This window comes from Gracilinanus agilis, chromosome 4 (assembly GCF_016433145.1).
Source record: "Gracilinanus agilis isolate LMUSP501 chromosome 4, AgileGrace, whole genome shotgun sequence".
In the NCBI taxonomy this organism is placed as follows: Eukaryota; Metazoa; Chordata; class Mammalia; order Didelphimorphia; family Didelphidae; genus Gracilinanus; species Gracilinanus agilis.
The window spans coordinates 315,973,047-315,996,462 of NC_058133.1; the positions used below are offsets into that span (position 1 = coordinate 315,973,047).

A 23,416-nucleotide genomic window follows, 5' to 3' on the forward strand; every position below is an offset into this window, starting at 1 on the left:
TCATTTACTATTATATCATAAGTAATTCTAATATTAGTATTTAAAATAAATGAAAACTAATAGAGAGAAAATGGTTAAAGCAGTATTACCCTTTGTTTTCTTACTGTTCTTATTGTTATTGCCTATCTTGGTATTGTTAAACTATTTGGTATGAAGCAACTTTTTAGTTGTTGTAGAGGTTTCCTCTGGTAATTTGAAATTTTACTGGAATAGAAAATTTTGTCCATATTTTTTCCCAGAAACATAAGTGTTTATAAAGTTAACTTTTAATCAAGAACCAAAAATCGTTTAGGGTGGACATAAATAAAGTTGGAAGACCATAAAACAAAAATAAAAATTTTAACGTTCCTGAGGATAGCTTTATTAAGTTGTTAATGACTTTAAGACAGTTTCATATTAACCTGAGGCTTATAATTCTCACTAGGTTTCCATTAGATTTGGTTCTGAAATATTAATGCAATTAATGATGGGGATAATTGGCATCAGAATTAGTGTAATATTAGTTATAATTTCAATTTAAATGGACTGTCTATTTTTATGCCAATCTAAATGAGTTTTGGTTCTTGATTAGTGGTTCAATGATGACTAATGTGGCTTATGAAAATTATCTTGTTCTATGTAGTGCAAGTTTTACCTTCACTAATATAATGCTAGTTGACATTTTGTGTATTTGAATTTGCAAATCAGAAACTCCCTTTCCTCTTAGCCACTTTTTCTTAGTATTATTTGTGGATAATAGTGCCCTCAATGGCTTGAATATCTGAATGGTCAATTAGTTAATTGGACACATTTATCAATAGTCAGTTGATAAATTTTCTTAAGTGTCTGCAATGTACCTGATATTTAGTTAAGTGCTGAGAATATAAAAAAAAGGCAGAAAAATTCCTTCTCTTAAGCAGCTCACAAACTAATGGGGAAAGACAGTAAATAAAAAGAAGCTGATAAATGAGTAGGGGAGGGTACCTGGCACCAGGCATGACAAAGTCTATAGAGGAGTGCAGCCAGTTGGAAAATTAATAGATGATTGGCTTGGGGGTCCTCTTTAAAATGGAGGATCTTGAAGAATCTGTCATCAATGTCCACATATCATCCTCTCCAATCAAAGGGAAGGAGGGAGGGTCCCCAGGAGCAGAAGGTACTAAAAGTGTGTAATAATGATGACGACGAAGAAGAAATTGTCTGTTTATTTCCCATTCTGCATCTGTTTTTCATCTACTCTCTTTCAAGAGGTGGGGCTTTACCAGCAGTCTTTTGGTATCATGATTAATTATTGTATTAATCAGAGTTCTTTCAGAGTTGTTCTCCTTTATGTACTTGTAATTATTTTATTATAGATTTTCTCTGAATCTATCCCTTTTATAATTTTTTTTACATTTTTTTAAACCCTTAACTTCTGTGTATTGGCTCCTAGGTGGAAGAATGGTAAGGGTGGGCAATGGGGGTCAAGTGACTTGCCCAGGGTCACACAGCTGGGAAGTGTCTGAGGCCAGATTTGAACCTAGGACCTCCTGTCTCTAGGCCTGGCTCTCAATCCACTGAGCTACCCAGTTGCCCTGCCTTTTATAATTTTTTACAGCACAATTGTATTTTATTACATCTGTATACTATATTTTTTCAGCCATTATCCATTTGATGGGCAACTATCACTTGTATTATTTCAGCTTTAACTTCATCAAAAGTTTTTAACATATCCTAAACCTTTCCTGGAACTGGACACTCCCTGAGGCTTTATGCAATTTTATTGAATGTAAAAACCCTTGGAATTTTAATTTTATTCCTGTAGGAAAACACTCAGTGCCATTTTCCCTCTTATATACAGGAAGTGCCTTTGGTATTCTTTCTTCCAGTCATAGGAGCAAGAAGGCCTCAATTGCCTGAATTTCTTAAAGTCACCAATAAATTTTAAATATTAAAATCGTACTTAAGGTTGCTCATCAAACACTAACTTCTACTTGGTAGTGGATACCAGGAGTAGCACTGTTGAAACATAGGGCTATGTGATTATAGCAGAGTCAAAAGTAAGTCTTACAATTTGATTACAGAGAAGCCTTAAGGTTCTAACAAATTCCTGTAGAGCTCCATGGATCTCTAGAGCAATTGGTGTCCTAGAGGATTTTGGTGTTTGGCAATCTTGCATTGATTTGTTTACCATGTTCATTATTGTATGTATCACTTAATTATATATTTGAATTTTCGTATATAGTTAAGAATTAGAATTGTATTAAGTATCTTCTTAATATTTAAAATCAACATTTTAAAGTATAGAAGCATTTACATTTGTTTCAAACTACAGAATATCTGATCATTGTCAAACTGACCAAAATTGAAGTATGACATGTATCATAGCACTAGTTTAGAGCTTTGTATATTGTCCTTTTTCCTTTGTGGACCTAGATAGCATTTAGATCTACCAATGGCTCTAGTTCGTGGAGTTTTTGGTGAGCAAACTGGGTAAGAAAACAATTACAAATGTAAAGGTGCTACTTTTGGGTTTCATTTGAGTGCTTATTTTCAGAGTCTATGTTTTTTCTGACTTCTACAGTCATTTTATGCTGTTGGATAATTCCAGTCATAAGGGCAACTGAGTGGCACAGCATATAGAGTATAGGGCATGAGTTCAGATCTGGCCTCAGACACTTAGTAGCTGTATGACCCTGAGCAAATCACTTAACTCTCCTTGCCCCAAATCCTCATCAGATCTGGAGAAGGAAATGGCAAACTGCTCTAGAATCTCTGCCAAGAAAACCCCAAAAAGGGTCATGAATAGTTGGATACAACTGAAATTGACTGAAAAATAAAAATGCCACTCATGTCTGGAACCATTAACTACATCCTTGAGATGAATTCTGGAGTTGATATGTCATTTTGTCTTGTTACATATACAGAGTATAGTCTTTAGTTAGGATTTAAGTTGAATTTACCAGACATACATTTTTATTAAGATACTTGCAGAGTACACCTGAAAAATGATAAAATGATAAAAGCTCATTGCATCTTCAAAAACAAAAAAGAAAACTTTGGACAGCAAATATATTCCTAGTTTTTTGTAATTATGTGCTAGTGCTTTTGTAAACTCAGAGGTAGCTGTTGATTTAAAAAACAAACAATACTTACCTTTTGTTTTAGAATCAATTCTGTGTGTGTATTGGTTCCAAAGCAGAAGAGCAGCAAAGAGTAGGCAATAGGAGTTAAGTGACTTGCCCAGGGTCACACAGCTAGGAAATATCTGAGGCTAGATTTGAGCTCAGGCCCTCCCATATCCAGGCCTGGGTGTCAGTCCAGTGAATCCCCTAGCCACCTACTAAATATTGATTTTTATATTTAACATATGGACAATGTGTTTTGGCAAAGAGTAGGCAATTTTATTTTAAATGTCCCTAACCTTATGTAATCATGATTTAATTTTTTTTCTTGTAGTTTTGATTTCTTTTTGCAGATTTTTGATGTCATTAAAATGGAAATAAACAAATCTTTAAAGGCAATTCAGATTTCATTTTAATTTAGACTAAAATCTATTTCATTAATAGATATATTGTTTTAAAAATTTTCAGACGTATGTGGCCAACATCCTGATTGCAGTGAACCCATACTTTGACATACCTAAAATATATTCTTCAGAGACAATTAAACAGTATCAAGGAAAATCACTTGGAGTATTGCCACCTCATGTCTTTGCAGTTGGTATGTAATAGAATTATATTTAAGAATCATTTACTAATTTCTTTTTTTATGAATTAGGAATTTTTTCTTTCTTATTATTGCAGAAACATACTCAAATTCTCTTTCTTTTACCCTGTCAGATAATGAAGAGATTTAATATGGAAATATGTAACTCAGAAAAGCTATTACTAGACAAATGTGTGAAATTTTAAAAACAATTTTACAAATTGTCTCATTTAGCATAAGCACATAATACCTTTGCTCTGAACTCCTAGCATATATTTGTGTATGTAAATACATATACACACACATACAAAATAAATTTTTTTCTTTTACACTTGGCATAAATTTTGAAACTTGCCCATGTTTTTTAAGCATTTTCTTATAAGTTCAAAGCTGATTATGAGATCTTGACCTCCAATAACTTTTTGAGTTCTCAACATGTATTAGATTTAGTTGGTAAATGTTTTCTTCACAGTGTTGCAGGCTCAGGATCATGTTTTCCTTCACTAGATTGTCTCTCAGCCTTTGAATATGATGTTATGGGGTTTTTGAGCTGTGAGATCATAATGCATACTTTTTTTTAACAGAAGGGTCTTTGTATAGACATAGGATTGAAATGCATTATGTAATATATTTCTTATATGTAATATATTCTGTGTGTAAAATAGAATTAAGATTCCTTCCCCCAATTGTTTAAGTAGTACTAAGGCACAGATGGTGTTAAAACTTTAGTTAATAAATACCCAGATGGGTGACTTCTTCCCTTGTGCCTCTTGTGATTTAACTAATCACTGCATATGAAAGATTGCAATTTTACTTTGCGTGGTTTCAGACAAAAACCAGTTTGAGAGCTGTTAGATGTTATCAGCAGAGCTTTAACCAGTTGCTTGTGTTCTAAGTAGCTAAGCAAAATTTCATCTTTACCTTTGTTCCTTTTGTGAGCTTGGCAGGAAGATATAGTTGTAGCATTTTGTTGAACATTTAATTAAAAAGTCATGGTAAAAGGCAACTGGAATCTAGCATGAGAGTTACTCTACCTTAATTTATTGGTTTACTTATGACTGAGGCATTGGAACTTCTTGAAAAATAGAGAAGTGAATAATACAGAGACTGCAAAGTTTGATGGCCATATTATATCTTCCCCAAAATCTTAAAAAATTCTTTGTGACACTAATACCTTGTGTATAGAATTTTTTTACTAATATATGTGGAATATCCTTGTCTAATAAGTTATTGAATATAGGCATTATTGATTAGGTAGCACACAATTTTGAATGGGAAAATACTTTTTCAAGTCATATTCATGTTTTAGAGTTCAAATCATATACAGAAATGCCTTCCCTGTTTTGGGCAAATTATTGGTTACTTATGATTGATATGAGACAAATATATTCCTAACTATAAAAGCAAAGTTTATATCAATCTGCTTTTAGCCTACATTATTGTAATTTAGAATTTGTTTAACAAAAGGTACAACTAAATCTAGAGTTATTTCTTTTGACATAGACTTAAAACTTGGTAATTTATAAGCTTTCCTGTTGGATTAGGGAGGAAGAAATGGCAAGCCACTCCAGTAACTTGCAAATAGAATCATGAAGAGTCAGACACAACTGAAAATAATGGAAAAACACAACAAATGTTAGATTAGGAAGATCAATATGGAGAATGCATAATGGCAATAAATTTAGTCAATTTGTCTGGGATGTAAATTTTTTAAGTTTTTAGAATGAAGAATTCTAGAAGTTCAGATACTTCTGTATATTTTACTGAATTTCTAATAAAGTTAAAAAAGAAACCCCACAGTTTGGTATCAATTTCATCACAATTTCCTAAATGCCTTTTTGCATTATATAGTTTAGAAATTAGAAACTTGTTCACACTCCCTCCCCCCCTCTTTATTTGGTAGCTTCATTAGCTATGTATACTGAGCATTCTTTACTGTGTATTTGCATTAAGTCTGTGGAGATTTATTTATTTTGGTGTTAGAATTTTGATGTACAGCTCACAATAGAAGTATTGTAGCACACAAATAATAGTATTGTTGTTTGTTTTTCATGTTTACTAAGTGGTGAAAAGTATGGGGGCATTTCAAACAGCTTTTATAAATTTTGTTATATCTTTATCTTGTTTATATGCCATTTCTTGTTTTGTCAAAATATAACTTCTCTAGAAAAAACATATTTTTATTTTAAGTAGAGGATCATATAGAAGATAAATTTGGTGAACATAATTTTCTATGCCCTTCATTTGTCATGTTATTTTGATCTTAGCTGACAAAGCTTTTCGAGACATGAAGGTACTCAAAATGAGTCAGTCGATCATTGTGTCTGGAGAATCAGGTGCTGGCAAAACTGAAAATACAAAATTTGTTCTTAGGTAAGTATCTTGCTAGAAATCTTAATGCACAGCTGTTGTTGAGCTGAAGTGTATTTTTTTATATACTCTGGGTTGAATTTTTCAGTGTTTATATTAGTTGTTGATCCAAAAATCCCAGCTTTGCTACCAGAGTGATTCTTGTGATTGTTTATTTTTGACTCTCTGTCTCTATTTGTCTGTCCTTGACTTTCTCTGTCTCTTTCTTTTTCTTCTTTTCTTTTTCCCTTTTCTCCCATTTTCCCTCTTCCTCTTCTCTCATGGCTTTCTTTTCCTCTCTGTCCCCATCTATCTCTGTCCTCCACTGTATCTTCTTCCTCTCCTGAGGCCTTTCCTTCTTATCTCAACTTTCTTTTCCCCATTGCCCTCAGCTCCCCCCCAACCTCTCTGTCTTTGTTTCTGTCTCTTTCTCTGTGTCTCTGTCTCTCTCTCTCTGTCTCTCTCTGTCTCTCTCTCTCTCTCTCTCTCTCGTTTACAAAAGTAGAATGGGCTGCTTCAAAAGGGGTGTGAATATTCCTCCTTGGAGATTTTAAAGCAATGCCTAGATGACTACTTGTTAGGTATAACATTGCATAGGTTACAATTATTTCTTTATGAGTATAGGTTGGACTAGATAGATGACTGCTGAGGTCCTTGATTCTGCTTACTATATGCAGAGCACTGTGCTTTAGTACCAAGGAAAAATGCAAAGATTAAGTAAAATAGTCTCTATTTTCCTGGGGATCTGATACATTCATAGATAAGTGTAATGTAACATTATTTAGATAAGTATTTGAAAGATGCAAAAGAAATGCTGTGCTAGATCCAAGGGGGAAAGGCAATTATTGGGAGGGAGGTTACAAAGGGATGAGGGAAAGCTTTATGGAGGTGGTAGTCCTCTAGCTAACCCTAAAAGATGGGTGTGATTTCATCTGGCTGAAAAGGGGACATTCTAGAGGTATGAAACACATGAACAAAGGCACAAAATTGAGAAAGCTCAAAATATGTATGGAGAAGTCTGATTAAGTTGGAACATAGAGGGGGAATAACATCAGATAAAGCTGGAAAAGTAGTGTGGTGCCAGATTGTAGAAAGCTTTAAATGTGAGGCTATGGTGTTTGAACTTCATTCACTAGAATGCAGGAAGCTATTGAAGTTGAGAATGATCCTATCTATGTACAGAGCAGATTAATTAATTTGTTAGTGGTACTGAGGAGAGAGAAGAGGGTAGAAGTAGTAATATCAGGAGACTATTACAGTAGTACATAAAGTATTAGCAGTAGGAATAGAGAAGAAATGGATTTGACAAATAATATGAAGATAGACTCAACAGGATTTGACATTGCTTTTGTATTATTTCACATTTTTATGATTTGGAAAAAGGCATCAATAATTTACCAAATTTATAAGTGACAGAGCTAAGAGGAGATAGTTAAGACAGTAAATGAAAACCAGTGTCTATAAGATCTCAATAGGCTCAGACACTGGCTTGAACTTAATTTTCACTCTGGTTTCAAAAATCAACGTTATCAGTATAAAACAGGGGAGGTTTGGTTACATAGCAATTCTTTAACAAATCTGGGAGTTTTAGTAGACTATAAAGTTTAATATGATTTAGAAGTTTGACATTGCAATCATGAGAGCTAATATAATCTGAAGCTGATAGTATTGATTTAAGACAAAATAAGGGTTAAGAAAAAAGAAAGCTAATGTACTCTAAAGCTTTATTGATAAGTGTAGGTAGATGATCATTCTACTGTACTTTGCCTAAATCAAATATCATTTGGAGTATGTATGTTTACTTACGGCCCCATATTTTTGGAAGGACGTCTCCAAATTTGAGAACTTACTAGAAAAGTAACCAGAATGATGAAAGGCTTTTCGATCATGCCACAAAAGAATTGGTTGAAGGAACTGTTTATTCTGGAAAAGAGAAGATTTTTGGGTATGTTGAAAGAGATAAAGAGATATCGGGACATAGATCTAAATTTTCTATAAGTACTAGAAGGACTATTAGATGGAAGGATGGAAGGGCCAGTAGAGGAGAAATGAGAAAATTGGGTGGAAGTTGCAAAGAGTCAGGTTTGGTTTAACAGTAAGGAAAACTGCTTAAGAGTTTAAAACTATCCAAAAGTGGAGCAGGCTAGGAGGTAGTTGGTTGTCCAAAAGTAGTTTTCTTCATTGAAGATTAGGTAACCTGTTGACTGTCTTATAAAGGGAATTCTTCTCCCCTCCCCCCTTTAAATCCTTTCCTTCTGTGTTAGAATTACTACTACATATATTGGTTCTGAAGCAGAACAGTAAGGGCTAGGCAATGGGGGTTAGTGTCTTGCCTAGAGCCACATAGCTAAGAAGTTTCTAAGGCCATATTTGAACCCAGAACCTCCCATCTTTAGGTTTGGCTTTCAAACCACTGAGCTACCTAGCTGCCCCAATAAAGGGAATTCTTGTTTAGGTAACAGGTTGGTCTAGATGACCTCAAGGTCTCTGCCAACTCTGTTTCCTTGCTTCAGTAAAGGAGATTTTCCTGTCCTTAGCTCAGGGTTGCAAACTTTCTAATGATTAGCGCTGCCATTAGAGGAGGTCAAAGGAGAATGTTCTGGATTCAGATAATCAAGATTTAAATCAGGAACCAAATGAACAGAAGCCAGAGACCAGGCTAGGTTGGAGTTCTGTGGATTTTTAGAGTTCTATTATCCAAAGGCTGAGTAAAATAGCTTAGGTGTAGCTATTGAGACCTAGGCAAGTTAGGATATGGCATCTTATAGGAAATATTGCTGGACAGACTTATTCAACCTTCTTTGTATTATTTGTTCTGTATGGCTGTCATATACTAAGGCATTGCTGGCAAACATGCCAGGCCAATACCTGACAGCTTTGGCGGTTAGATTTATTGGATAAAATATACTGTCTCCTCCCAAGATACCTTCCCAATGTTGAGGCCACAATTTGGTGGTTGATAATTTTGTGGTATATTTGTTGTATATGATGCATTAGCTTGCCCTTGGACGTGTCCACTAGGTATTGAAATTCAGTGGAGGATATCTTGAACCATGTATTTTTTAAAGCTCATCTGTGATTATTCATGGAAGCTAAGGATTTAGTCATTTGTTCAGGGTCCAAATGAACCTTATTTAACAAAGTGTGGTGGAACATGAAATGGAGAGTGAGTAAAGGAAACATTCCATATGAAATATTCAGATAAACTGTGGTGTGTGGATGTGTTATCCTCCAAGGGATACCCCAGTCCCCTTTAGTGAAGTAAGGCAGATTTGGCCTTACCACACTAGGGCCAGAGTGCTAACCAGTCTTCAAAACTTCTTGGCATAACAGTAACTGATTTATTAGTTAAACAAAAAGGTAAGGAGGGAGGATTTAGGAATGAGGATGCCCTAATCTCTAAGGTCTCTTATTTCCCTCTTCCCGATAAGCGAGATGGGGTCTTCTCTTTCTGGATGCTCCCTATCACTCCCTGTTTCTGGCTAATTATTCCCAAAGCCCTCTCTATACTAACTGACTCTAAAAATCCTCCCTTGTTGGTTTATATGGATGTTATTAGTTTTTTCCAAGATGGATAAGGACAAACTTAAGATGACCGAGTTCACCCTGGCTGGACTGGGTCTGAGGTGAACATGTCAGCTCTCATACAACAATGGATTCTGGGTAACACTCCTTCTTAGTTAGGATTGATAGTATAAAGATCTTCTTTAAGTATGTTTCTTCTGTGAGAAAAGGTACTCCCAAAGGTATTGAAAAGGTTTCCCTTCTCTCACCAATAGGCTTGGTTAGACCAGGCTCAGCAGTAAGCATGTCCTTCCTCTCAGGCTTCAGGACAGGAAGAGAGTGAAGATGATCCTTGCACCTATAAAACCTCTCCTTTATCTATCATCACATTCCAGAATTCTTTCTCCAGAGTTCCTGGAATGTGCTCATGCTAGCCTTTGCAAACCAACTTTCAACTTCACTTAAACTCATTTCTATTTCTATTATTTCTACATTCTGCCTTTTGAGCATTTGAGCAAAACTTTTTGAAAAAAATTTGTTATATTCTCACCAGTAAATATGTAAATCCCCCCTTATTGCAAACCTATTCTATTATACTTACTCAAAATAACAAACATACTATATTTATCTATCTACCCTATTCCTATCCACTACCTTACGCTAGGGACATTAACCAGAGGAAAAAAGAATTGCATTAGACAGTTACATTGAGCAAAATCAAAATGTAAACACTTGCAAAAACAAAACAATAATAGAGAATTCAAAATACAAAATGCAAAATGTAAAAGAATACAGTAATAAAATTCAAAAATGCAAAATGTAAAACTTTTCCACAAACAGTTGTTATAATGAATAAACTGTCATACTAAGGCTAATACAGAAAAACAAACTTATCAAAAAATAATCTCATAATGATCTAACAATTGAAAAGAGAAAATTACAAAAAGCCAATATAGCTTATGCTTTTACAAAAGAAATATATTGAATATTTTTTTGTAATCTTCTCTTTGAATATCCCTAGAAAGTGAGATTCCTCTGGAGATTCTTCTGGTAGATGATGGCCCTGTGTAATTCAGGATGCTGATGACTATCTTAGTCATGGTCTCTATTAATTACCAGAATGGCATCCATCCCCTTGACCAGGGTGTTTTCCACCATCCAAGATAGGCGATGGTGAGGGACTAGTTGGTAGATATTGCAGCAGGGTAGCTTGGCATGGACATTATATTGTCATGCCTGGAAATGCTGACCTGTGCTGTTTTGCAGGTTTTTTTGTATGTATAAATTTTTGTGTAACTATGACTCATTGAACGTGCATACAGTGATCTGCTGCCAAAATGTGACAAAGATGAAGCACTACCTATTGAAACTTTATCAGGAAGAAAGTATATGTACAAATGGATGTTCAAAAGTCCATCCAAGACTGATCCTTCTTGGACTTGAGGCATTATGCCTGTTGGAAGGGGGTGAATTTTTGGTCCTAAGTGTAAACAGTCAATAAGGGAATATTGACAAGTTGTCTCTTTATCTCAATCTGCCTCCCCAGAAGGTTGATGTTTTACATTGTGCTTTTTTCTGTAGTCGACTTATACTTGCATATTGAAATATTTTTGGGTCACAGGTGCCAGTAAAGCTTTAGACTTATGAATATGAAGACTAGGAGAGTAGTATGGAATGTATTATCATGGAATTGTAGATCTAGAATTGGAAGGGACTTTACAGGCCATCTGGTCCAATTTCTTCCCTCTCTTCTATAGATGAGGAAACTGAGGCCTAGGGAGGTTAAGTAACTTGTCTAAGATCACACAGATAGAAATGATTAGAATCACTGTTTTCCACCTCAGAGTCAGTTTCCTCTTTCCACTTCACTTACTATAGTATCTCAGCAAATATATTGGACATCTAACCTTTTTTAATTAGAAGTCTCAGTTTCAACATATCCCAAACAGCATTAATAATCTTCAAATTCACCATCGTTTATCATTCTTTTATCGTTTTCATTTTTCATGATCTAAATTTTAGTTTTAAATGCCTTAATAATGTTATTACAATTATGAATGTAATATTGTTATTTAAATTCTAGTTTTTATATTTTATTTTTTAAAACAGGTATCTAACGGAATCCTATGGTACAGGCCAAGATATTGATGAAAGAATTGTGGAAGGTACTGTTTTTTAAAAAATTGAATCCAGTTTTTATTTTATGAAATTAACTAAAAGCAGCTAATGTGTGAGTTTTTCCCATTGAATCAAATCACAGTTCCTCTCTAATGAAATAAATGATATTTGGGAACTGTTGTAGCCAAAATTAGTTATTCTGTGCCTTACTGGATGATGAGCCATGTGAATGAATGAACCAAAAAACCTTTATTAAGTTCTTACTATGTGCAAAATCCTTTGCTGGAGCTACAATAGAACAAGAAGATAATTCTTGCCATTAAAGAATTCACATTCACTAGAAGACAGCAGAAATAAGAGCTGTCAGCTTCAAGTCAAATAGAAAATCCTATGATCCTTAGTTTACAGCAGCAAAGCAAATGGTAATGTGCCTTATCTTCTTTAATGCTATTTTTACTGATAAAATCATATCCATTTCTGATTAACCATTTGACAGTGCCAAAGTCTTTTAATGGTGAAAACCTTCTTTTCTAGTTGTTGCTCTGAAGAGATGGGGCTACAGTTGCTGGAGAAGTAATTATTAGGTCTTATTTATTCAGACTTTGTTTCCCTGGATAATGGCTTTGAAACTTGATGTGGAAGCAGGGTCAATGGCCGGGGGGGGGGCACTTCTATTCTTCTCTAGGATCTTGGGTTGAGTCCATTGGAGTCCAAGAGGGGGAGATGGTAATACAATTGATAGAGATGGCTTGATTTGTCTGGCTCATGCTACATCCTGATTCTCTTTCAAGGTGCTTTGATATTTCAACTAATGGCTAATAGCTTTTCTGCCATGCAGATGATAATTGGGAGGATTGGCTGACTCCTCTACAGGAGTGGGTTCTGGGCTGGGGTGATGACCTTGGGCAGTGATTATTAATTAAATAGATGATTCATTAGATTAAAAAAGACACGAGTTCAGATGTGGCTTCTGCTACTTCCTAACTGTGTGACCCTGGACAAGTCATTCCACTCCTTCCTGCCTCAGTTTTCACAATTGTAAAATGGATATAATAATAACACCTACCTTGTACAGTTGTTGTGAAGCTCAAATGAGATGATATTTGTAAGGTACTTTGAAAACTTTAAAGCACTTTTATAAATACTGTATTTTTATAACTTCTAATTTTCTTAATTAAAAAAATGATTGAGAAATGTTTGTAAAGATAGGAAGGGACCAATAACTGCCCCATTCTGTTATAGATCGATTAAGAAAATTAGCATTAAATGGCATCAGGGAAAATGTCTCAGCATGAGCAGTTATAAAACTATAATAGTATACTGGATGGGATATGAAATATTTTTGCAAGTAAGCTGAAGAGGATAAAAAACTCAGCCATGTTAGGTATTATCCCATTTGGAGAGAGAGAAATGTTCTTTAAAAGCAGTAATTGTGATTTTTCTGAGTACATGTTACATATTGTAGAAATTAAAATATTGTTTTTATTGTATATTTATACTGCAATCATTCATTGGTAAAGCATTTTAGGTGCCTTTTTCTATTGAATTTTTATTTTTTCTCAATTACATAAAAACAAACATTTTTAACATTTGTTTAACACATTTTTCAGCTCCAAAATTTCTCCCTCCTTTTTTCTTAATCCTTGAGAAGGCGAGCAGTTTGATATAGATTACATATGTGCAGTCATGAAAAAAAATTTCCATACTTATGTTGCAGAAGAAAACATAGAACCCCCAAAAATTAATAAAGAAAAAAATGCTTCAGTCTGCATTCATACACCATCAATTCTTTCTTTGAAGGTGGATAGCATTTTCCATCATAAGTCAGAATTGTTTTAGGTCATTATATTGCTGAGAATTGTTTAGTCATTCACAATAGGTCATAGTATAATATTATTGTTACTATATACAGTGATCTCCAGTCTCTGTTCAGTTCACTTTGCATTAGTCCATCCATATAAGTTTTTCTAGGTTTTGATAAAAGCATCCTGTTCGTCAGTTTTTATAGCATAATAATATTCTGTCACAGTCATATATCAAAGCTTATTTAACCAATCCCCAATTGGTAGACATCCCTTCAATTTCCAAAGCTTTATTACCACAAAAAGAGCTTATATAGCTATATATATAATATGTATACATATATATATATTTATGCAGATAGATCATTTCCCTTTTTTCTTTGATCTCTTTGGAGTACAAATATAGTAGTAGTATTGGTGGATCAAAGAATATGCACAGTTTTTAGCCCTTTAGGCATAATTTCTAGTTGTTCTCCAGAATAGTTGGATCAGTTCACAACTCCTTTGGGTGCTTTTTTAATAGTCACACAACTAATTTCTAAAGTTATTTTAGCAAATGAAAAAATTAGAAAGAGGGAAAGTTCCAAGTTAAATATATTTTCTCTAGCTTGTCATAAAAATCTTATTTTATTGTTTGTAAGACTTTATAAGGCTGATTAATATATGTTGAAACTTCATAATGATTGGTTTTAGAGGTTCTGGTTTTATTTTTTGTAGAAGATATTTCTTATTTTCTTTTGTAACCTGTTTTTTTCTAGAAGTCTTCCATACAGCAGTGAAACAGATAATATTGCAATCTTTTAGACTTGAAATTAATTTTTATTACTACTTCTTTTCATCATTAATTATGAGTAATTTTTAGTTAAGTGAAAGTTACTAGTTGATTTTTAATTTTCTTCTGGAGTGAGTCTTTTGATGAAATTACTTTAATTACTTTTATTATTCTCAATAGCCAACCCATTGCTAGAAGCTTTTGGGAATGCAAAGACTGTTCGTAACAATAATAGCAGCCGTTTTGGAAAATTTGTTGAAATACATTTCAATGAAAAGGTAAGAGGACATTTTTGGATATAGTATATTTTGTATGTTTGTGATGAATGTGAACATGTTAAAAGATTTATAGTTCTTTCTCCCTCATTTCTTGATAAATTCAGGTAGAGATTATGTTTGTATTTATGGAAAGTAGGGACACAACTTTAATAAGGTCTTTACTACTTCTATTTAATATGTTATTTTAGACAGATTTTTGAGATTTTGATCTGCTTTTAGACAGAATTTATAACACAAGTAATTTTGTTATAAACTTCAGGAAACCCATGGGAAGGCTTATTTTAAGGGTAAACATTTTATTGCCAAACTGTCCTTAATTTTAGGTAACAATGGAAACTCATTAAAATAAAACAACTAATCCTCCATTTTTTACAATGTCATAGTGACATATATTTTGCCATTAGAATCATTCATGGTTTTGTTATTATTAAAGACACTTAAATTGTCTGTTTTGTTTATCCATTTGAACTTAAATTTTTCTACTTTCTCTTAAAACTTGACTGCTTATCACAATTTCTGTTAATGGAATCAATTTAATTCAATAAAAATGTATTAAGTACATCTTATATTCAAGATATAAAATCCTTGAAAATTCCCTTTCCTGGAGGAACTTACATTCTGTTGAAATGAAAAAGGCACTTAGCCAAGAACTAATTTGAGGAGGAAGAATGGATCACTAACAATGTTGGGAAAAAGGAATGGTGTCTCATAGGAGGTGCAATTAAATGCAATTGAAAGAAGATAGAGATTCCAAGAAGCAGCAGTGAGAGGGTTTAGTTAATCCTAGTGGAAGGGCATAGAAAGAGAGATAGGATGTAACATTCAGGAAATTGCAAGTAGATCAGTTTGATTGGCATGGAGAATTATGGAAAGGAAAAAAATGAGAAATGAGGTAGTAGTTTTGAGCTAGGTTATAAGACACCAAATTAAGGTGTTTTTAGTTTATCTTTAGGGAATAACTGAAGATTTGTGAGCAGCAGCATGACATGGTTAGATGTTTTTCTAGAAAGATTATTTTTTAGTTTTGGGGAGACAGAGAGGAACTAAACACAGGGAGACCAATTAAACTATTTCTTATTATTCAGGGAAAAAATATTAAGAACCAGAAGTCAGATGGTAGCCATGTGAGTGAAAGGAAGAGCTTCAGTGCCAAAGATATTAAAGTAGTATCAGTAATTGTGCCTGGGTACCTGAGAGCTTGGGAGAGATGAGGCAGAGGAAAGAGTCACAAGAGCATCTTCAAAGTTGTTATATAAGGAACTTTGTGCCTGCAGTGGAAAATGGGCATGTTTATAAAAGAGACTGATAAATGTAAATAATTGCAAATTGATAAAGGTAAAATAATAAATGTAAATGAAGATAAATTCTTTTTTTAGAAGTGTTGAATTTAGATGAAATATTAGTCTTATAGGCATTTTGAGATTTGAGAATGAAACTCCGGAGAAAGATTAGGATTGAGTTTGGAGATTTGGGAGTCAGCTAAATAGAAATGGTTATTCAAATCTTGAGGGAGCATATCAAATGAGAAGGGTATCAAGAGGGAAGTGAGAAAAAGACCTAGAAGAGAACAATGGGTACTCTATATGGTTAGGGAATGGGAAATGGATAGTAATTCAGCCAGGAAAACTAAGAAGGATGGTTAGCAGAAAGGTAGTCAAGTGAGAGCAGTGTTTGGAAAGGCAAGTGAGCCAGAGAACCTGCAGAAGAGAGTGGTTAATAATTCCAAGATAGAGGAAGTTGGAGAAGATAAGAAGAGAACAAAAGTCATTTACCTCTATAGAGCTTAGTTTCCACATCTGTAAAATGATAATATTGACAAGATAACTTGGATGATCAAAATGGCAAATTCAAAAGAGAGATGTAGTAGGGTTAGTCAACAGAAAAGAACAAGGAGATTTTTTTTTTGTACTAAGGGTCATGTCCTTGTTAGGCACTGTGCTCAGTTATAGGAATATAAGAGTGAAGTTCCCTGTTCTAAGGGAGCTTACATTCTATTAGCAGGCTACAGAATATTCACACATATTCACATAGATAATATATTAAAAACATACAGTGATAGTGAAGGGATAACACTAAAAATTAGGAGAATCAGGAAAGGCATTGTGAAGGGGCTAACACTTGAAATGATTATTTTTAAAAAAAAATATTTGTTTAATTAATTTAGAATATTTTTCCATGTTACATGATTCATGTTCTTTTCTTCCCCTCCTCCCTCCTCCTTCCCAGAGCAGTGAGCAATTCCACTGGGTTTTACATGTATAATTGTTGAACTGATACTTTAAAGAGAAGTAGAAGTTACAAGAGACATTGAGGAGGGAGCAGCCTTCCAGTCTAGAGGGAATATTCAGAGGCAAAGAGAAAGGACATCTTGTATGGGAAATAACAAACAGTCCAATTTGTATGGATCTTAGAGTCCATGAAGGAGAGTGATGTGCAATCATCCAAGAAAAAGAGTCTGGGAACAGGTTGTGAAGGCTTTAAATACCAGGGTTTCTATCTTTACCCAAAGATAATGGGGACCCACAGAAACTTCTTGGACAAAGGAGTGAGATGGTTATATATGAGTTTAAGGGATCAATCTTGGTTCTTATAATTTCACTTAGTATTATCTTATTTTTACCTTTCTTTTAACTTAGTTTTGGGTTGCAGCTTTGTGGTAACTCATCAAGTTTTAAACAGGCTACTCATTTGGAAATGACTTCTACATCAGTAGCTAGTCCTTTCTTGTTTGTTCAGACCCAGTCAGTTTGTGTGTGTGTGTGTGTGTGTGTGTGTGTGTGTGTGTGTGTGTGTGTGTGATTATTATTCATATATCAGATGAAGAAATTGAGGTAGACAAAGTGAAGTGACTTGCCCAGGGTCATATAGCTTATTAAGTGTCTGAGGACACATTTACTTTCTCTTCTTGACTTCAAGTGTAGTATGCTATATCCACTGTGACACCTAGCAGCCTTGTTAAAGCCACATTTTCCAACATTTTTTTCTCTTTTTGTTTATGTACCTAAATCATTGAGATTTAGTTTGTATGTTAGATTGATTTGGAGGAGATCGTATAGTTTCTTTAACCCTTTACACTTTGGCTTTCTCTCTCCTACTACCGTTCAGTAAGAAAGCCATACTAGATACACTAAGGAACATTAAGTATTCTCCCTCCTCCCCCTTACATAGATTAGTTTGATCAAAGAATTAATCACTTAGTGGCCATTCTTCTGGTGATGACCCTCTTTGTTCTTGTTAAGCCTTAAGTCCAGGATGGCAAACAGTATATTGCTAGGATCTTATTCAAAGTCTCTTGGGAGAACCTCCTCTAGGCCCCTGTATTGCCATAACCAGGCATTGAAATGGGTCTTTTGTGGAGTATTTGTTCATGCACAGATAGTTGTAGAGACTAGAAAAGATTACATTTTCATTTATATGTTAATGTTTAAAGGTATTTCCATAAAAAATAATTTCTTAACCAACTTTTTGATCCATATGATGATCACTGCACCACTCCCAAAGAAACATGTTACTCACCCCCTGACAAAGAGGTTCAGGAACTTGAGGGGAAAATGGAAATATTTGTGAACATGGCCAATATGTGGATTCAGTTGTATTTTGCTTTATTAGGCATATTTGTCATTAAAAATTGTAAAAAAGCAATAACTTTGAGGGGAGTTTGGAAGGAAGGGGGGGGGAACTAGTGATCAAGACACCCTTCTCACAAAGAACAAAAACAAAAACAAAAAAGGGTCATTGTGACATTTAAAAAATTCACAGAATTGAATAGAAGATAGATTCAATAGATATAGATAAGCAAGACAGGTTTGAAACATGTTCACTTTGTTATATTCTCTTAAAATGCAACCTGTACATAAAGGAGATTCATGGTTTCATGAGCTGTCTTTTTTTCTTTTGGCTATGTGGAAATGTTCATTTTTGATAATATTTGGTGAGTACAGAACAAAAACTGAAAAAATCTATTTCTTTTTTTAATTTAGAATGCAGTCGTTGGTGGATTTGTTTCACATTATCTTCTAGAGAAATCTAGAATCTGTGTTCAAGGCAAAGAAGAAAGGAATTACCATATCTTTTACAGACTGTGTGCTGGTGCTTCTGAAGATATTAGGGAAAAGCTTCATTTAAGCTCCCCAGACAATTTTCGGGTAAGTTGGGTGAGAAGGGTGAGAAAAATAAAAATATCCTTCTAACAGTCTATTTTTTACTGTGCAATTTGTTTTATTTGGATTACAGATCATAAATCAGACATATTCTAGTTCAAAGTTCACTCTATGTAATTTAAATATAATTTGGTAAATCATGAAAATTGAGAGAATCATAGTATAGTGAATAGAAAGCTGGCTACAAAACTAGAAAGAACTAAATTCAAGTTCTGTGTCTAACACATACTACTTGTGTTAGGTATCTGTGCTTTAGGTAGCAATTAAAATTATAAATAGCAGGGAAAAATGCTTATTTGTATTGGTGGAGGAAATTCCCTTATCTGGAAGTTTTCTAGACCAATGAAACGAAAAATCTGAGCCCTATCCTAACTGTAACCCATCTTGGTGGAATCACACAGATTTATTAAATAAATCTATTTGAATTTTTCCTCAAATTGCAAGTAGTGAAAGTGATGGTAAAGATGTGGGAAATATATAAGTAAAAATAACATTGTTCTATCTGCACAAATGAATATGCAAGAAATGTGCTGGTTTATACTTGACTCATAGGTGGAGAAAACGGTTTGATATTCAAATTAAGAAAGCCAAATTACTGCTCTTATTCAAAATTAATGTTAGTATGTTAAAAAATGATTGTGATGCAAAACACACTTCCATATTGGTCACTGTTATAAGAGCAAAGTCATACATAACCAAACCCCCAAAATAAAACCATAAATGCACTGATATGAAAGACGACTCCAACAGTTCTTTCTCTGGAGGTGGATAGCATTCCCCATCATGTCTTTCAGGATTGTTCCAGGTCAGTGCATTGCTGAGAGAAGCCAAATTTTCACAGATAATCATTGTACAATATTCCCAGTTTTGTTTATTTTGTTCCATGTCAATTCCTGCAGATCTTTTCAGCTTTTTCTGAAGTTGTCTTGCTTATAATTTCTTACAATACAGTGGTATTCCATCACAAACATGTACCACGATTTGTTCAGCCATTTTCCATCTGATGAACATCCCCTCAATTTCCAATTCTTTGTTACTACAAAAAGAGCAACTATAAATATTTTTGTACCAGTAGGCCCTTTCCCTTTTTTTTTTTTAATCTTTGGTATACAGAACTCAAATAGTGGTGTTACTGGATCGAAGGGAATACAGTTTTACAGTCCTTTTAGCATGGTTCCAAATTGCCTTCCTCTAGTATATATTGTTAAGCAATGATTTTTAGAATTGAAGTTTATAATTAAACCCATGATTATGCTAATTTGTTATTTTGTTTCTTATTTTCATTTTTCCTGTTTTTTCCCCATTGGGATCATCTTAAATTTCTATGACATCTGCTCTTCCCAAATCTCCAATTCACATTACATCTACATCCTTTTCTGAAACTGCCTTAAAGTACCAAGAGATTGTATTAAGGGGTGTTTTTAGTTATATTTATCCTTCTACATTTGTGTTTCAGATTCATTATGTCTGGCTGTGACCTAAGGTTTTCTCATTTCTCCCAGGCAATTTTAGATGGGTAAAATTCCTGCTGCAGTGGCTTTGTCCCCTGGGCATGATCTAATCTACCTATATCAGCAAATAAAGCTTTAATTATACAGAGATAAATGCCTGTTCGACAATATTTGAATTAACTAAATTTGTATTTTAGTAAATACAATATTTTGAAAGTACCAGAAACATTCAGACTTCTTGAGTAATTTTACAAGTATATCAAGAAGACATCTGCCACATTTTTACAAAGGTTCCTCATTTTCAGTATGGTTTGTGGAAAAGGGGAAAGAATATAGGATGATACAATTAGTTAAAATGATGGCAAAAACTTTGAGCTGCTGAGGTTTGAACTTTATGATCACATGCATATATATTTGCTTAATGTAAGTAATTGGAAAGAAAAACTTTCATTCAAAAATGTTTTTTAAGAAAAATCTTGAAAATCTCCCATAGTCAAATAATATGCCTATATTTGCCTTTAAAAATGAATAAAAGTGTTTCCTAACATTTTAATCGCAATTTGTGCAACTTATAAAGATGTACTTTGCCCTCCCCTTCCCTCTGCTCAGATTTTAGGATAGTTAGTCATATTATTTTATTTCCATTACCTTGTTTTAATGGAATAGTCAACCATAAATCACTGAATAACTATGTACAAAATGAAATAAGAATTAATCACCCAAATAAATTTATATTTTATATAATATATATGACATATATATAAATACTTTATATATGTGTTTTTATTTTTATATCTGAGGACGTCTAATGGTCAATAATTTGGGAATGGTTAATTGTCAATAACCTGGGAAATTAAACAAAATACAGAAGGCATATGCATCAGATTTAGAGGAAACTAAAGTTATCAATTTATCCATTCCATTCTTTTTCCTTGTCTCCCTATATATGCTGAAAATGCTCTCTCAAACTAATAGAAAAAAGTTCCCCATGACTATTGCCCTTACTGAAGGAATCTTTTGGAAATATTTGGTCTTGCTTGAAGCAAGAGATAGAAAACATTGTAAAATGTAAAATGAATAACTTTGATTATATCAAATTAAAAAGGTTTTCCAATGCAACCAAAATTAGAAGGAAAGCAACAACTGGGAGAACATTTTTATAATAAAACTCTCTGACGAAGGTTTAATTTTCCAAATATATATAAGGAATTAAGTCAAATCAACAAAAAGTCAAGCCATTCCCCAGTTGACAAATGGTCAAGGGACATGAATAGGCAGTTTCCACAGGATGAAATAAAAACTATCAATAAGCACATGAAAAAGTGTTCTAAATCTGTCCTGATTAGAGAAATGCAAATTAAAACAACTCTGAGGTACCACCTCACACCTAGCAGATTGGCCAATATGACAGCAAAGGAAAGTGATAATAAATGTTGGAGGGGATGTGGTAAAATTGGGACACTAATACACTGCTGGTAGAGTTGTGAATTGGTCCAAACATCCTGGAGGGCAATTTGGAACTATGCACAAAGGGCTTTAAATGAATGCCTACCCTTTGATCCAGCCATACCACTACTGGGTTTGTACCCCAAAGAGATAATAAGGAAAAAGACTTGTACAAAAATATTTATAGCCGTATTCTTCGTGGTGGCTAAAAACTGGAAAATGAGAGGGTGTCCTTCGATTGGGGAATGGCTGGATAAATTGTGGTATATGTTGGTGATGGAATACTACTGTGCTGAAAGGAATAAAGAAATAGAAGAATTCCATGTGACCTGGAATGACCTCCGTGAATTGATGCTGAGTGAAAAGAGCAGAACCAGGAGAATATTGTACAGAGACTGATACATTATGGCACAGTCAAATAAAATGGACTTTTCTCGCAGTAGCAGTGCAATGCAATGACCTAGGATAGTCCAGAGGAACTTAGGAGAAAGAACGCTATCCACATCCAGAGAAAGAACTGTGGAACCAGAAAAGCGTTAGAAAAATCATTTAATCTGTCCCAAGCACCATTACATAAATTATCTCATTTGATTATAGGTTCATTAAGAGCAAGTTTAAACAAACATTTATTAAGTGCCTTAGGTGCAAGGTAGGTGGTTATGAACAAGATATTAAATTGTTAGTTTTAATTAAAGTGTTAATATCAATCTATGTTTTAAATGCATTGTCATTGAGGTTCTAAGAGAAGCTCTTATTCTTCTCTCCTTGATTATTCTTACCTCTAACTCTTAAAATCTTTTTGGGGAAAGTTCAACAAGATGTGTTAAAAAAACCTATTTTGCTTGAAAATAGGTTAGAATTAATACTTTGTCATTAGTCTTATCTTAGAGGAAAGATATAGTTCATAGTTTATATTGTCACTTAATGTCATATTGTCTTATTTGGTGTCTAAGTTACTGTTTACTAAGTATTTTTACTTTCTGTGATACTTTTATTTTTAGTACTTCAGTTTATCTACTCTTTCTATTTCAAGTTGAATATTGGTATTTAGTCATTTAATTTTTGTGGGCCTAGTGATATTGGAAAAAAATCATTTATGTATCATGTGGTGAGTAATTGACACCCTGAATTAAAACTAAATGTTCTTCAGTATGATGAATTAGAAATATATCTTAATTGGTGATAAAATTCAAATGAGATTTTCTCTTTCTCAATTTGTAATATAAAAATATTCCTTTGTCATAGTATTTAAACCGAGGCTGTACTAGGTACTTCGCAAATAAGGATACAGACAAACAGATTTTACAAAACCGCAAAAGTCCTGAGGTACAGTAAACTCGTATTTATTTTTCATATTTTAAAAAATGTTTGCCAAGAAGAAGTAGGAAGTTTACTCATTATTTTGGTCTAGTAGTTTGAATTTGACTCTAATAGTATATATTACTGATTTTTAAAGAACAAGGAATTATTAAAGATTATTGTAAAATTGTAATACTTATTTCAGCATAAGCATTTATGTCAGTCTCAGTATTTACTTCTTTGTGAATTAGCTGGGATTTTTTTGTGTGAATTGCCCAAGATTATTTTCTAAGAACATATTAAAAATGTATTCTAGTGCTCTATTAAATTACAATAAAGATATAAAATATGCACATATTGATTCTAGTTGGCTACCTGCTATAATAATTTAATTACATAATGGTGCTCAATTGTTAGAACTCATAAAAGGGGCATTTTATGTTTCATAATGTTTTGTGGGCATGTCAATTAATTATTCTATCATCTTATGCTCTGGGGGTGGGGAAATGTTAATTTTAATAAAATTTTCACTCTAAAATGCTATTTTTAAAACATTAAGTTCTGAACTTAG

At 33.6% G+C, this 23,416-nt stretch overlaps 1 protein-coding gene across 5 annotated transcripts in view; it reads left to right on the forward strand.

Annotated features, from left to right (window-relative positions):
* MYO6 (myosin VI) overlaps positions 1–23,416 on the forward strand; it is a 115,808-nt gene that overhangs the window by 20,180 nt on the left and 72,212 nt on the right. For 4 of the 5 annotated variants that reach the window (XM_044676122.1, XM_044676123.1, XM_044676124.1 and 1 more), the window contains exons 4-9: positions 3,552–3,681; positions 5,934–6,039; positions 11,629–11,684; positions 14,392–14,489; positions 18,470–18,634; positions 22,792–22,872. In XM_044676122.1, the coding sequence (XP_044532057.1) occupies positions 3,552–3,681; positions 5,934–6,039; positions 11,629–11,684; positions 14,392–14,489; positions 18,470–18,634; positions 22,792–22,872 (636 nt within the window). The remainder of the gene's footprint in view (positions 1–3,551; positions 3,682–5,933; positions 6,040–11,628; positions 11,685–14,391; positions 14,490–18,469; positions 18,635–22,791; positions 22,873–23,416) is intronic. The other variant, XM_044676126.1, reaches the window with a different exon arrangement.